The sequence below is a fragment of the Dermacentor variabilis genome, chromosome 7 (assembly GCF_050947875.1).
Source record: "Dermacentor variabilis isolate Ectoservices chromosome 7, ASM5094787v1, whole genome shotgun sequence".
NCBI lineage: Eukaryota > Metazoa > Arthropoda > Arachnida > Ixodida > Ixodidae > Dermacentor > Dermacentor variabilis.
This window is the reverse complement of record NC_134574.1, coordinates 69,767,053-69,781,783: the sequence shown is the minus strand read 5'-3', so window position 1 is coordinate 69,781,783 and position 14,731 is coordinate 69,767,053. Positions and strand designations below refer to the sequence as shown.

The 14,731-nt window shown below is 47.2% G+C and overlaps 1 protein-coding gene across 3 annotated transcripts in view; it reads right to left on the bottom strand.

Moving 5' to 3' along the window:
- Positions 1–14,731, bottom strand: part of LOC142587509 (BPTI/Kunitz domain-containing protein-like) — a 66,293-nt gene that overhangs the window by 34,600 nt on the left and 16,962 nt on the right. For all 3 annotated transcript variants that reach the window (XM_075698573.1, XM_075698572.1, XM_075698574.1), the window contains one exon: positions 5,973–6,071. In XM_075698573.1, the coding sequence (XP_075554688.1) occupies positions 5,973–6,045 (73 nt within the window). In that variant the 5' untranslated portion in view covers positions 6,046–6,071. The remainder of the gene's footprint in view (positions 1–5,972; positions 6,072–14,731) is intronic.

The following is a 14,731-nucleotide window of genomic DNA, read 5'->3' as shown; positions in this document are numbered from 1 at the left end:
TTTAAATCCGAGTCGCGAAGAACCATCGGGTCTATTCTGCCACCCCTCAGAACCACAGGTGCCCGAAATGAGCCCGGGGCCCTGCACTGTGCCGTCCGAAACGCCAATGTTCTACCTACCAAACGTAAAATTGTAGAGAAATTATGCCAAAAATGCCATTATGTTCTTAACGGCCTTGGAAAACCACGCTAAAATTACAGATTCTGAGCTTTACGTGTGAATAAATGCATCTCTCAAGATTGAGTTATAAGCTACGAGTTGTGGCGAAATGCTAGAGCTTCGAAAAAAGAACATAATTTAGTAAAAAAAAAGTTTGTCTTGTTATATTCAGTAGGCAGGAAAACGGTAAAAAGCCCTTGAAATTTACCTCATGTATTGACGTGTATTGCAATAATTGTTGACGTGACTGCGAGATATGAACCGCGATGCCACAAATTATGTCATCTTTTAAGTGTAGTATGTTTCATGTAAACACGAATGAAACTACCCCAAAGGGCGCCTCTCTGCGAAGCAAGCTCCACAGGTGTTGATGTTTGCGTGACCTTAAATATCTTTTTTGTTTCAGAAACTACACAAGCATGTCCTCATTCACTAATACTCAGGAAGTATGACTGCCACCAACGAAATGAATCGGCTTGTTTCCTCTATTTTTTGGGGTAGCACACGGGATGTGGTTACCCCTTCTTTCTATGCGATCTGAAAGATTGCGCGAGCTAGAAGTCGGACTGATCCGCGCAACCTGCTTTCATAGTTACACTGTGATTTATGTCATGTGTTCATAAATCGTCGTGTCATTCTCTACGCGTATATATTCTAATGAAGTGGCAAGCACCGAGGCCTTGAGGGATTAAACAAAGCTGTACAGAAGCTGTTTCCTGTAATGAACGGAGGTGTACCGCTGAAGGGAATTTTTAATGCGTATGCATTTACATACCTACCCAACCAGGAAACCCGCCTGTCTGCCTATCCATTTGTCCCACCGCTCGTCACATAAGACGATCGCTTTCAAGATAGGGCGCAGAGCAGCGAGCGAATCGGCCCCTTCGTACTGTCTCTCACTTCAATACAAACTAAGCGGCGAGAGCACAGCGCGCAAGAACCTATCAGCACTCGGCGCACTCTGTCCCCGCGGCAGATCGCTTTCAAGATAGGGCTCGCGTGCGCGCGCCATCCGCAGCCACCCTCAGAGTACGGTTGATCACGGTTGATTATGGTGCACACTGAGAGGAGCCATCGTCATCGGCGACGCCTACGTATGAGGACTACAAAACGTGACGCTGTTCAGTTAGGTCACGTGCCACATCGTGCGTCGGCCAGTGCTCATCTTCCACGAAGCAGCGACATCATCCAATGCACCTTCATACAATGTGAAGATAAAGAAGAAGCGCAACTGGAAGAACCAAATTATAGAGTCTACATAAATGATGTTGTATACACTTGCTTCATTCACAAAATATCTCTCGTCATTCGATCTGACGTCCACGTCCTCTGGGAGTTATCTATAACACGAGTGGACGTTGCTGCTAATCGCCTCTTCGTCCTCTCACGCTGGTCTCAGTTAACATTTCGGTGTTGCAACCAGGCTTTTCCGTTTCCCTATTCTTCTTCGGTGTTTCTCGCAATTAGACTAAACACGGCAGCATACGCCAAAGAAACAGCAGGTGATTAGTAGGAAGTGTTTACGCATAATTGAGATAACTGCCACAGGAGATTCTGCACATATTTTTTTTCCTTGTTAGGCATCATGGAGCTTGGCTTGGCTAGTAGGAAGAAAGGCTTCATAAGGTCACTTGCCTTGTTTGACTTCCGAATTCACTGGAGGCCTTGACGCAGCGGTCTGCCGTGGCGAGCTGTCTCTCTGCGCACATTGAACTCAGAAACTCTCAACGTCCGGACTTGAAGATGCTTCCGAGAAATCGTTTCATCACTGCAAATTACGTATGCGTGCGATTGTACGCCAAAAGAACGGGGTTAACTTATACCTATACACGCTCTCCTAGGCGCTTTTTCACAGCGCATGCGTATTTGTTTCTACGCAGCAGCGAGAGTTAGCTGCAGGGACTTTTCAATTTTGTCCCTTCTTCACAGCGGTCAATTCAGTTTTGTAGAATTTCCACAACGTAGCGTGCTCTTACCTTGTCAGCCTTCTTCGGATACACATGTGAAAATGAAGCAAAAATTAAAATTAAATTATCGTGTTTTGCGTGCCGAAACCACGTTCTGATTATGAGGCACGCCATAGTGGAGGACTCTGGAAATTTCGACCACCTGGGGTTCTTTAACGTGCCCCTAAATCTAAGTACACGGGTGTTTTCGCATTTCGCCCCCATCGAAATGCGGCCACCGTGGCCGGCATTCGATCCCGCGGCCTCGTGCTCAGCAGCCCCAACACCATAGCCACTGAGTGGAAATGAAGCAGGTCGATGGAATTAACGCGATTGTGTACTGGGCTTAACGAAAAAATCGGTGCGCTGTACATACATGACGCAGTCATGGTCACGCAAATTTTCTGGGCGAGATCGAGCAGCTTTGCCGATAGGGAGCAGCTTTGCCGTGTAGGGTGCATCGACATCAGTCCTGCCATTCAGCGTGGAGACACCCGTTGACCCTGTCAGTGGCGATAGCGCAGGCGGCATATTCGTCCTCTTTGGCGTGGTCATGCGCTGCTGTTGGTGCTTCCCGGACGCCTTTCTTCAGTGTTTTCGGCTACCTTTCTCTCTCTCTCTCTCTCTGTGTGTGTGTGTGTGTGTGATTTGCACGCGTGTGTGCGTTCGTTTGTGTGTGCTCATGTAGCTACGTGTCAGTATGCGCTTGCTACATGCGTGCATGTATTTGTGCGTGTACGAATACACAGTATGCACAATTGTGCACAAATACAAAACGTGTAAGTGTGTGCTTGTGTACATGAGCCTGCGTATGTACGCGTGCTTGTGCGTGCACAAATACACAGTATGCAGGAGCGTGCACGTATATACAGTGTGTAGGAGCCTGTTCGTGTGGTTGTGCGCATAGAAATACAGTGCGTGGGATCGTGTTTTCGTGTTTGTACGTGCGCGTACAAATACGCGGTGTGTAGGTGCGTGTTTGTGTGTACGTGCGGGTACGAATACAGTGTGTATGGGCGTGTTTTTGTGTATGTGCGTGTACAAATGCGTAGTTTGTAGGTGCGTGTGTGTACAAATACGCAGTGTCTAATTACGTTTGGATGTGCGTGCACAAATACACAGCATGTAGGAGGGTGTTTATGTATGTGCGTGTACAAACACGCAGTGTTTAGGTGCAGGTTAATGTGTGTTGGCATGTAAAAATACGTAGTCTGTAAGAGCGTTCTTGTGTGTTTGTGCGTGTACAAATACGTAGTATGTGGGTGCGTGTTTGTATGTATGTGCGTGTGCAAATAAACAGTGTGCAGGAGCTTGTTTGTGTGCATGTGCGTGTATAAATGCACAGTTTTAGGAGCGTGTTTGTGTGCATGTGCGTGAATGTGTACGCGTGTTTGTGCATGTAGGAATACGGAATGTGTAGCAACGAGTTCGTGCGTTTGTGTGTGTGTGTGTACGCATGTTTGTGCGTGCAAAAATATACAGTGTGAAGGAGCGTGTTCGTGTGAATGTGCGTGCAGGTGTACGTGTATTTTCCCGTGTATGAATAAATAGCGCGCAGGAGCGTCTTTGGGTGTCGTGCGTATGCGTGTTTGTGCGTGTACAAATGCGCTGTGAGTAGGTGCGTGTTTGTGTGCATGTGCGGGTACAAGGATGTACTGTTTCCGTGCGTGCGTACGCGTTATTGCGTGTACAAATATGTAGTGTGTAGGTGTGTGTTTGTGTTTATGTACGTGTACAAATAAGTAGTGTGTAGGTGTGTGTTTGCCTGTATGTGCGTTTACAAATACGTAGTGTGTAGGTGTGTGTTTGCCTGTATGTGCGTTTACAAATACGTAGTGTGTAGGTGCGTGCGTGGGCCTGCGTTTGTGCGTGCATAAATACACAATATGTAGGCGCTTGTTTCGGTGCATGTCCGTGTACAAATACAAAGTATGTAAGTGAGTACGCGTTTGTGAGTGCACAAATACGCAGTGTGTGGGTGCCTCTTTGTGTGTGCGTGCGCGTTCGCCTGTTTGTCCGTGTACAACTACTGAGTCTTTACATAGGTGTTTGTGCGTGTTTGTGAAGGCGTGTGTGCCTGTGTGTGCATGCGTCTTTCTGTGTGCCTGTGCGTATTTGTGAGTGCGCGTTTTCGAGATGGCTTGTTTGCATGAGTGCGTGTTTGTACGTATATTTCTCTAGGTGTACACTAGTGCACACGCCGCCGATGAGGAAGCGCAGTGCACTCGTTTTCCTGGACCTCCTGCCTGGAACACGGAGCATGCGTGTGCATAAATGCGCACTGTACACGTGTTTTGTGTGTATGAGCTTGCGTGTATTTGTCTATGCTGCCTTTGTGTGCGCGTTTGCTTGTGTTTTCCAGCTGGTTTATGTGCGCGTATGCGTGTGCATGCAAAAAACGCGTTGCGTACGTTAGTTTAGCGCGCACATACATGCAGGCGTTTGCTTGTGGGCGCGGGTTAGTGCGCATGTGTGTGTGTGTATGTGCCTGTGTGTGCCTTTACAAATATGTAGTTTGTACGTACTTTGTGTGTGTGTGCCTGCGTGCATGTGTTCATGACGGCTTTCGTATAAGTTCTCAGTCGGCGCAGTCGAGTTGATTACCAATATGGCGCCGGCGAAGCGCGTGTCTCCGTCATGAACCCCGGGCGTGGCATCGAGGCGCGCCGGTTTAGCGACGTGGTGGTCGCTGAAACAAGGACATTCGGAGAACGACACGGATGCAGGAGGGCCGGGTTGCCAAGGAAAAGGGGAAAGGGAAGGGCATCGCTAGGAGCATTCGCAAAGTGGAGGCAAAAGGAAATAGTGCGTTCGCCGGTCGCTCGCCTTCAGACGCATGCTTACCTGCAGCCGAGCCGTGCCACTCGATGAGCCCGCTCGTCGAACACGCCCCTGCTCGCCCTTTAGCAAATGCATGGGTGCATTCCCACAACGCAGCCGGAGTTCCAATGCCGCAGTTTCACCAAATACGCGCTCACCGTCGCGTCGGATTATACCTGTGGCGCCTTGTATATATCGTCCGGTGTTTCTGTTTTCGCTGCTCAACTGCACATGCTTGGCGTACTCGCTAATACTGTGATTATTCGCCCTCAGAGCAAAAGTGTAATAATGAAAATGTTGTTCATATTCTTGAACTTGTATTTATGAGTGTCGAAAAAAAAATAAGCCGGCCACTGCTCCCTTAAATATACGTTTCACGTTCGTGTGACGCCAGTTCACTTGAAAGAAGGATGAACCAATATTTTTTTGTGCTCCGGAATGAACAATTTGCTTTAAACCGGAAGAACAAGAACAAGAAAGCACGGTGAAACTCATCTAATGATAACTGTCGACGTTAATTCGATTTGCAATCTAGCAATGTAGCGACACACCGTATTTCTGAAGTCACGTTTATTTCAGGATTGTAATCCTGAAATAGACTTTGGTTGCTTCGGTTTTATGCAGAATGCTCGCATATTGCTATTAAACTCGCTTATCAAGGTGACCTATTAACATGGTGGCCTGACGAGGAGTGTATGCCTCGTCAGGTCAAACTTTAGCCTCGTGCTGAACGCGGTCGTAAACGCTCTTGCCAGCCTTCTTTCTTTTCTTTAAGGAAGGGCATGGGGGCTTTCTACATGCAAAATGTGAGTGATGGAACTGTATTTTTGACCCTAAGGGCACGAAAAACCAGTTTCAGAGTGTGGAAGACCACAAGACGATCACGAAGAATAAACAGCTGGTGTTATTCGCGAATGATTCACCACTATTTTTCTTTAAAAGCTTTGTTATGTTACTTGGAAGTGTCAGCATAAGAGCACGGCCAAATATATTCTATGCGATGTTAGTGATTCCAATAGGGCATATCAAAGAGAAAGAAACACTTACTTGATTCGCTGGTCAACACCACCAAAGATGCGAGCGTAAACAGCATCAAACAGTAACCACGTCCTTTCTCCATAGCAATCCACTGTCGCTGATGCAACGCTAGGAATAGAAAATTTGATCATAAGTTCTGGATCAAAATATAAAAGAAATGATTCTTTGCGCCTTTCCAATTTGTATGTATCACATTGCGATAGTATGCACCAAAAGCGCCTTAAGACGCACCTGACGGTCCCTCCCATCCCGTCTTACTCTATTCCTCACTGTCACAAAAAATCATTTCTTTTCAACATTCATTTATCGAATACTCATTCCTTATCCTAATCCATGTAATCACATTAGGAGCGAGATGTGTGTAACCAACTATGTCGAAGAGACCAACTTTTGCTGTCAGAAGGAACAGTAATCGCCTTACGTGATACGTAGACTTCCTGGGGGACTGTAAATTCTCAATCTTAATTCTCAATACCTTAGGTAAGCGCACGACATGGAAACAGCAGATATAGGCGAAGAAGCGAGCTTGGTAGGTGGTGAGAGTTAGCAATGCTACTATGGGGGCTAGTTGGTGAAACATCATGATTATACGTGCCACTCATGGCACAACAAATGAGATATTAAATGGAAAGGGTGTCAAGAAGACGTTATGTATTTGTCCTTGTCGTTCCTAACCTGTCCCTTTTTACGCCATGAACAACGCATATAGCCTTGATGTGTTGTGAAGTGAAAAGTTACCCAATGTGAAATTACTACGACACATCGTAAGAGGAAGCTGATGATGATGATATGTTGTGTTTGATGGCGCGAGGGCCAGGTGTGGCTCCAGAGCGCCAAGGCAGTAATTATAAGTATTCAATGGCCTAATTGCTCATGTGACGATGCGGTACATAGGCCTAAAGCACAGCGCTGTAAATTGATTAAAATACAAAGGAATTAAAAATATGTGAATGACTGAAGTGGGGTATGCTATTAGTATAAGATGTGCAACAAGGTTGAGATAGTGTAACATGTATAAAAAGTGGAGAAATGATGGTTCATTACGAGTAGCGCGACAGCCTCAGTGGGTCCCTTGAGTACAACGGCTCAGAGGCATGTGCTAGGACACAGGTTGACATTGTAACAGTCTCCTCTCGCACGAGGCGATGCTACGAATTTTTTGCACAGAAAATTGCCGCCTTCTCCCTAAACTTGGTTTGCCACTTTATAGCAGAAACTTGCGCAGCAAAAATTCTATTGCTCAGTAACTCGGCAGCTTTAAATCTTTGGAAGTGAATTTTCCTTTTATGCCGCCATGAGACGCCAACAAACAAAAACGCAAAGGAAAAGTTATTTTTTTCATCCACTTTCATTGCAATTTATTTCTTTAATTCAATTGATAAGTACAAATAATTTACCCTGTGTTGTCCTTGGCGTCGTTGTTTGTTGGCTTCTCATGATGTGATTATTAAAAACCTGTCGCCTCTGTTAACCCCCTTTCTTCTCGTTTTTCTCGTATGGGTATTTCACAGAAAAACGAAGACAAAGTATATAAAACACCCAATTACCCAAGCCTTCCCCAGACGAATCAAAACTTTCACTGATCAAGAAAACTAGCTCTAAAAACTGATGCCTAGTTTTCTCAGCCAGCTATTCAGAAACCAGCAATGCTTAACATGTTAAATCAATAAATAGCAGCACTAAAACTTGAAGTTTTCTTTAATAAATTTTGGAGATATATTTATACTTCAAACTTCGCAACCAAACATATTCAGAACAAACCTACACGGATTAAACGTACTATTTTACGAGTACAGTTCCGTTTTTTGTCACATGTGCCAGAAACTTGATAATGAAAGGGCTTTTAATAACATATTCTCATAAATGTGAAGCAATATCATATGGTACGCATGTGTTGCCAGTGGAATTCGCTTTACGATGGACATCACACTCAAGCATAAACAGGGCGCTGCGCGTGTCCTGTGTGACTCCGTGTAGTGTTTCTTTACACAACGTGCAACTTCAGCGAAAATTTGCCAACTAGCCTGACAAGATGTTCTGATGATGTATATATCTTTACAGGTTCTGCACATCCGCAGCGAGACGAAAAGCCGAAAATCAAGTTTTTTAATGCGAGGGTAAATGCCTCAGGACATACTGGGGTATGGGATGAGGGTGAATAAGGATGAGTAAATGAATGAAAAAAGATTTGCTGATCTAATGAAGTCCAAGAAGGATCGATAATGTGGTCCCTGCGTCCAAGCAGTATAATCGCTCGGATTATGCGGCGAGAGTCCCGCTGCTGCGAGATGCCGGAGCCTCGTCGGTTTCAGTGCAGGGCAAACCCACAACAGCTGCTGGATGTCGGCTTCAGCATTTCGCGACTTCCCAAGTGGACACTTAGGGCGAGGATATAACGGACGAAAGTGCGACCACTTCCGAGTCACGGCAGCAGTGAGGGCAACACCGACCCGGATATTCGGAAGAGCAACTTCCTCTGCACGGGTAAGACCGCGACGGAGGTCTACCGCACACGGAGGTATGAGAGCACGTGTGCGGCGCCGGAGGTGCTCCTTTCTCGTTAAAAAGAGGGTAGCATCATCTAGGTGAATGAGCTGAGAAAGTGATGATGGAGAGGTCGCTAGACGGGTCGCAGAATCCGCACGGCTTTGGAAATTTAGAAGGTCGCGTGGGATCCACTCGATAGATATTGGCTGCGGGATGCGTGCCGCCAGAAGATGGTTCAGTTGACATATTTCAGGGCTGCGACTGACGCGTTGCAGAAGCCGCGTCGCCTGAAGCGCATCAGTGCGGATGACGATGTGGGCCGTGGGGACCATGGGAAAGGCGGCCAGAGAGCACAACGCTTCTCGAACAGCAAGGAGCTCAGCAGAAAAGGAGGAAGGGGGTCTTGAATTTGAAACCGGGTCGTCTTATTAAGGGCAGGTGCGCAAGGGCAATAAATTGCAGTGGCCGTTTCACAGTTTTGAATGCTTGTATCAACGTAAAGCACGATGGAGCCAAGGGGCAGGTGGCAATCTTGAGCTATAATTCGGACACGCAGCGACGCTACCGCGTGAGTTGATGCCGAGCGACGTATATCAGTTGGCTTGTTTTGCTCAGCTGTACAAAACTCCAGGGAGGAAGAACTGGCGATGGTAGTGGTAGAAAGCAGTACGAGAAAGCGTAAGCCCTGAGAGCACACGTTGTGTGTGAAAGACTGGCCTTAAGCCTGTGAGCATCAAGTCGCTGCTGCACCAGCTCATCTAATGTGTTCAGCTGTGCATTTTCTTGGATAGCCACGATCGGGGTGATGAGGGGAAGGCAAGTGATGACCCTCATTGCCTCGCGATTAACAGACTCGAAGCGATCCCATTGTGTCCTCGTGAAATGCTGAAATTGGGCTTAGCAAACAAGGCGTGGTTGCACTACCGCCTTCACCAACTGTCGCGCAACATGAGCGGGCGCCGCCCGTTTTAGGAGCAATGCTCCTAATCAGACCCAACGTCTGAATCGCCTGCTTTTTAACGCTGGCGAGCCAAGCAGTTCCGGTTCCCGACTCGTGGGCCCTCAGACCCAGAATTGTTAAAGTTGAACATTGTTGAAGTGGGGTTCCAGATAGATGAATACGAATGGGTGTTGCAAAGAGTTTACGCCAGCCCCAGCAAATGGCGACTGACATGTAAGCAGATTTGCTGACGGAAAGCCCACCGAAAAAGCGTAACTCGACGTCATATCTAAAGCTGATTGAAGTGCAGCGGCTTGAGTCTCCAGGTCATGATGGGTGCTCCAAACCGCGATGTCATCAGCATACAACAAGAACTTTACGTCGGCTACATCGTGTAAGCGCCATGCAAGCGGCACGAAACTAATATTGAATAATGTGTGTGACAATACCGATTCCCTGGGGTTCGCCGCGAAAAGGGGCAAATGAGTAGCCGGCGTCACGACTGAGGCGAATTGCAAAATGTCTGTCTTCAAGGAAAGATTTGACAAAATTCCGTACTCTAGGGGGAAAGTATAGCATGTCAATTGAAGCCCAGGTGGCAGCATGACTGATGTTCTCAAACGCCTTTTCGATGTCTATAGCGAGCACAGCACGACATTGTGAGTACGAGTTGATGATAAAACTGAGGATGCCAAGACAGCCAGCCCATCTTCAGTATCTATGAATGGACGGAAGCCAATTAAAGCAGGGTGATAGAAACCGCGGTGCTCTAGCCACTACGACAGTCGTGTGGTTAGCATTTTCTCAGCGAGCTTGCACAACGTTGACGTTAGGGAAATGGGTTGGAAGTTGCCAAGATTGGTCGGTGGCTTGCCTGGTTTCTGAATCGGGATAACAATAGCCGATTTCCAGCCTGGAGGGACAACGCCATCTATCCATACCTTGTTAATGGTGCCGACGAGTTGAGGCAGCACAGTGCAATTCAAGTTCTTGTAAGCCGCATAAGTAATCGAGTCTGGACCGGGTGCTGTCTTGCGACTGGTACCATCTATCTCTGCAAGCAACTCAGGCATGGTGAAAGAGCTTGCAATCCCCTCGGAGTCTGCTGTAGATGGTAACTTGTCGATATGTGCCGGAATGTCTGCCAAGGAAGCACCATTGGCTGTTTGAGGCAACACGTCGTACTGAGGGAAAAACTTCCGGGCTGCTTCTCTGGCGAAATCATCCGGCGACAAGCCAGCAGTGAAGCAGGCTGTGGCCGCCGCGTCTGGACGGCGGCAACCGTGTTCCACTGCACAGAATGTTCGCCAGCCAGAGAGAAGCATTCGATGTCTTGGATGAAAACCGCTCACACCACGTATGCGAGTGCCACTGTGAGAGGTCGCGTTCATATCTACGGGCCTTAGCAGTAAGGAAATTCAGTCTTGTACGTGCTTGTGCAGAAGTGGTGTCTCGGGATGCTGCCAGCTCAGCTTGTCTGCGAGCAGCCCACAAGTTGAGCAGGCCGGTATCTGGTACCGGTCGATCGACGTCTACCCAGCTGATGGTTGTAGCTTCATTGAGCGCGCTTTGCATGTGGTCAAGAAGTAGTGGCGACGAGTCCACAGAGGTATCTTGGAGAACGGAGTGAAAGGTGTCCCAGTTGACCACAGTAGACTTGCGGCGAAATCGGTGGGCCTGCGACGGATGAAGGCCGATGATGATAGGGTGGTGGTCACTAACCCAGCAGTCGGGCTCCAGATGCCAAGAAGGAGTGCCGGAACTCGACCAACACATGAGATCCGGTGCGTATGTTCTACGTCGAGCTTGAGGCACAGCCCGCTTTGCTGAATCGGGATGGTTCAGTAGTACAAAGAACGCATCCGCGAAGGCGGCCCGCACACGCCTTCCTCGGGGGCTAGAAGTAGGGTACCCCCAATCTGGGTGAGGGGCGTTGAAATCACCACCAACTAATATAGGACACGCTCGTTATTGCCGACGGAAATTCAATAACCAGCCCAGATTATTCCCTGAAGAAGAGCCACTGGCTGGTCTTGCGTAGTATGACACTACCACAACAGTTGCTTTGGGAAACTTCACAGCTTCTGCCAGTACCTCTTGATATGATTTACATCAGTTTTCTAGAGAAAGGCAGACTTAAGGATAGCGCGTATCAACATAAACTGCCGCCTTTCCGGAAGGGTAGCTGTGTGCACGCGACGGTCACTCATCGAAGGAGACGCATATCCACTGAAGCCCGGAATGGCAGGCCAGGCGTTGGTCTCCTGTAGTAACAGGGCCCACACCTGCAGCTTGTTCATACCTAGACTGGATTTAAGGTCCCCCACTTTCGTGGAGAGACCTATTCCGTTCCACTGCAGCACACCACAAACACCTGTCACCACAATTTTGATTACGAATCCAGGCGTTGCAAAATCACCGATGTGAGGTTGGATAACTGGCTGACCACGAAACGCAAAAGGGATGTTGTAGAGTTATCCGGCAACGAAGCAGAAGACCTGTTAGAATGTGCAAACGATACAGCAGGGCGTGACAGAAATGACGCAGTGGAATCGATAGTTGTAGTGGTGTGAGACTCCACTGCACGTCGGCGACACGCAAGTGGTTCACGGTGATGTCGAAGCTTGGAAACCTCCGCTAAAAGGCGGGCAATTTGATTGTAAACTTTTGCCATATCGTCACGCGGATGTTCGGGCACGCTCTGCTTCTGTGTAACCAGCAGGCGACGGCGATCTTTGCGAACTTTGCGAGCTCTGGCCAGTCGTCGTCATCCCACTGGAGCACCGCAAACCTGTTAGACCTCGGCACTGGTTGTGTGGCAGGATGCTCAGGCCATTGCTTATCAATCACGCGACGAACCTTCTGAGTGGCCTTTTGCTTTGTGGGACAAGTTGGAGAAGTAATCTCGTGGTCGTCGGTCTTGCAGAGTCCACATTGGTAACACACTGTGCCAGCTAGTACACCTTCATCTGGCGCTGTAAACGGACAGGATGGGCGCATGTGGTCAGGTCTGAAACAGTTGTAACAATAGACGACACTGGGTTTATATGGCCGAGGTCATAGAATAGAGCCATACTATTTCAGGCGGGCTGGGGGAGTTGGTGGGCCCTGCAAGGCGACGATGCAAGAGGGCCCCTTTCTTATGTAAAATCTAGTTATCAGCTCCGACACCTCTCCTATGCTCCATACTAGTCGCACGAAACTGAGCCTATGGTCTCTGTTAAAGAATATGGGTAATGTACATTCAGCGTATTAGAGGAAGGTCTTGAAAACCACTAAAAGATAATTGTTCTAAGCAGGTTACCCAGATGCACTGAATGCAGCCAACTTGCGTTTCTTTTAGGAAATATTCTCCATGTCCCGAAGCTACGCATTCAGTGATACCTTTGATAATCACTCTGACCTTGCCAAATCTCTACTGACAGTCAACCGCCGATTTACAGATGTTTCTCCTGTGTTTACTGCTTCTGACCAAAAAAAAGAACTTGGCATTATTCGGTACTATCTGGGAACGCTGCCATTTATCCCTAGATGACGATAGAACAAACGAAGTGCAATAGACCTTTTAAGAAACATATGCAGTATGCCCGGGAGGAATTTCGTAATGACACTTTTTTCGCAAGGTTACAGATCTGAATGAAGCTCTAGTGGTCTCGGATATTGTTTTGCAAAACAAAACCACTTATGAAAAAAGACTACATCATCGTCATCATCATCATTTATTGTCTCTTAAGGACCCCTTTCAGGGCATAACATAAGGTTTGCAATATAAAATGCTGGATATTTATCAGCACATTAGCACAAGGAAAGCTATGCAGAAAGTTCACTAGGTATAGCATGTTGTTTAGAATAACAAGCATACCCGTTGCGTGAAATAAATAAAGGAATTTTTTGTTACTGGTATGCGAGAAATGCTAATCTGCTGTTCTTAATAATATTTTTATTGTTCACAAATCACTGTTGTGACAAAACTTGCTTTGATGGAGTTGCGTTGCGCACAGCAAACAAACATGACCTCTGTAGCAGTATTCTGTCTATGAGAAATTGTACGAAGCTGTCATGTATGTACGATCGTCGTACAGGATGCGACGATTCGTACTGAATAATGAAATACCCAGCTCTACATTATTGCATGGTGTACTGAATGCCTTGTTGTGCGATAGATTGCTAATAAAAACATAATAAATTGAATTTGTCTGCCAACTTATATTTTGCCGAAACCAAGATATCCGCGTGGCGAGGTATGCTGGATCGCGCATCTTGAACAGAAAAGGAGAAGATTTTACACAGATGCGTTGCACATATGTTAAGTAAGAAAAGAAAATTAGAAGCCGAAGCATGTTGAAAACACCTCAATGCTGAAAGGAGCCTGAAAAAAATATATGCAAGCGCTGTTGGTTTCCGTTGAGACCTGCAGAGAAAGTCGTATGCTCGTCGAGCGCATAGTGGACAAGCGGGATGGCGTTTCCCCCTCGTACATCGACAAAACCGTTCCCATGGAAGCAGGTTTAATTTTATTGTTGTTTTTTTCCCTCTCAGCGTTTGGCCTGCGAATCACCAGGGGAGAAATTGGCGCTCATGCCGAAATTCCTGTTTACCTGGGAGTATACTAGCTGAGATAGCCATGCGTGCTACTTGCCGAGCGCAGCCGCAGCGATAAAGCGTCCAAGACTGCGAAAAAGAAGGGAACAACTTTTTATCCTGTTTCAAGTAAGGAAAATGTGATTCGCGTGAGGACGACGGAAGGCGATGACTACTACAGTCATTTGGCCTTTATATATAAATGATCTGATATGCTTCTACGCCGGGCAAACCCAGTACGGGCGAAATACATTGCAAATGTTCACCTGCGCCACAGCGTCTGCTCGGCGTCTATTTGGCTTCTACTGTGCGTTTGCTCGCTACCGTGACCACGTACCATGCTAGAGCGGGATAGTAAATTATTGATGCAGTGAACAGTTACACTTTTATAGCTTTCCGCATCATCAACGCATCACCAGTGCTGATGTTCTTGCGCCATCTGCAAACTAGAAATCAAACCAGTTTTACGACTTGGTGCCGTGCCTCTAGTTCTACCAGCGTAAAAACAAACGGCTGATCTCAATAATACCGACAAAACATACCTAATGATTTGACCTTAGCTCGACATGCCACTTAGCGATGACAGAGTTAGCCGTCCCGACAGGGTGGCGAGCCAGAAACACGTGAAGTCGGATCGAAGCGGGTGGTCGGCACTGTATGGGCGTTGCAATAATGCCACGGTTAGGGTGGCTTCTGTGCAATAATTCGAAGTTCCATGTGACAGTGCTCGGCGAATGGCAATGAAGCGGCATATGGAAAA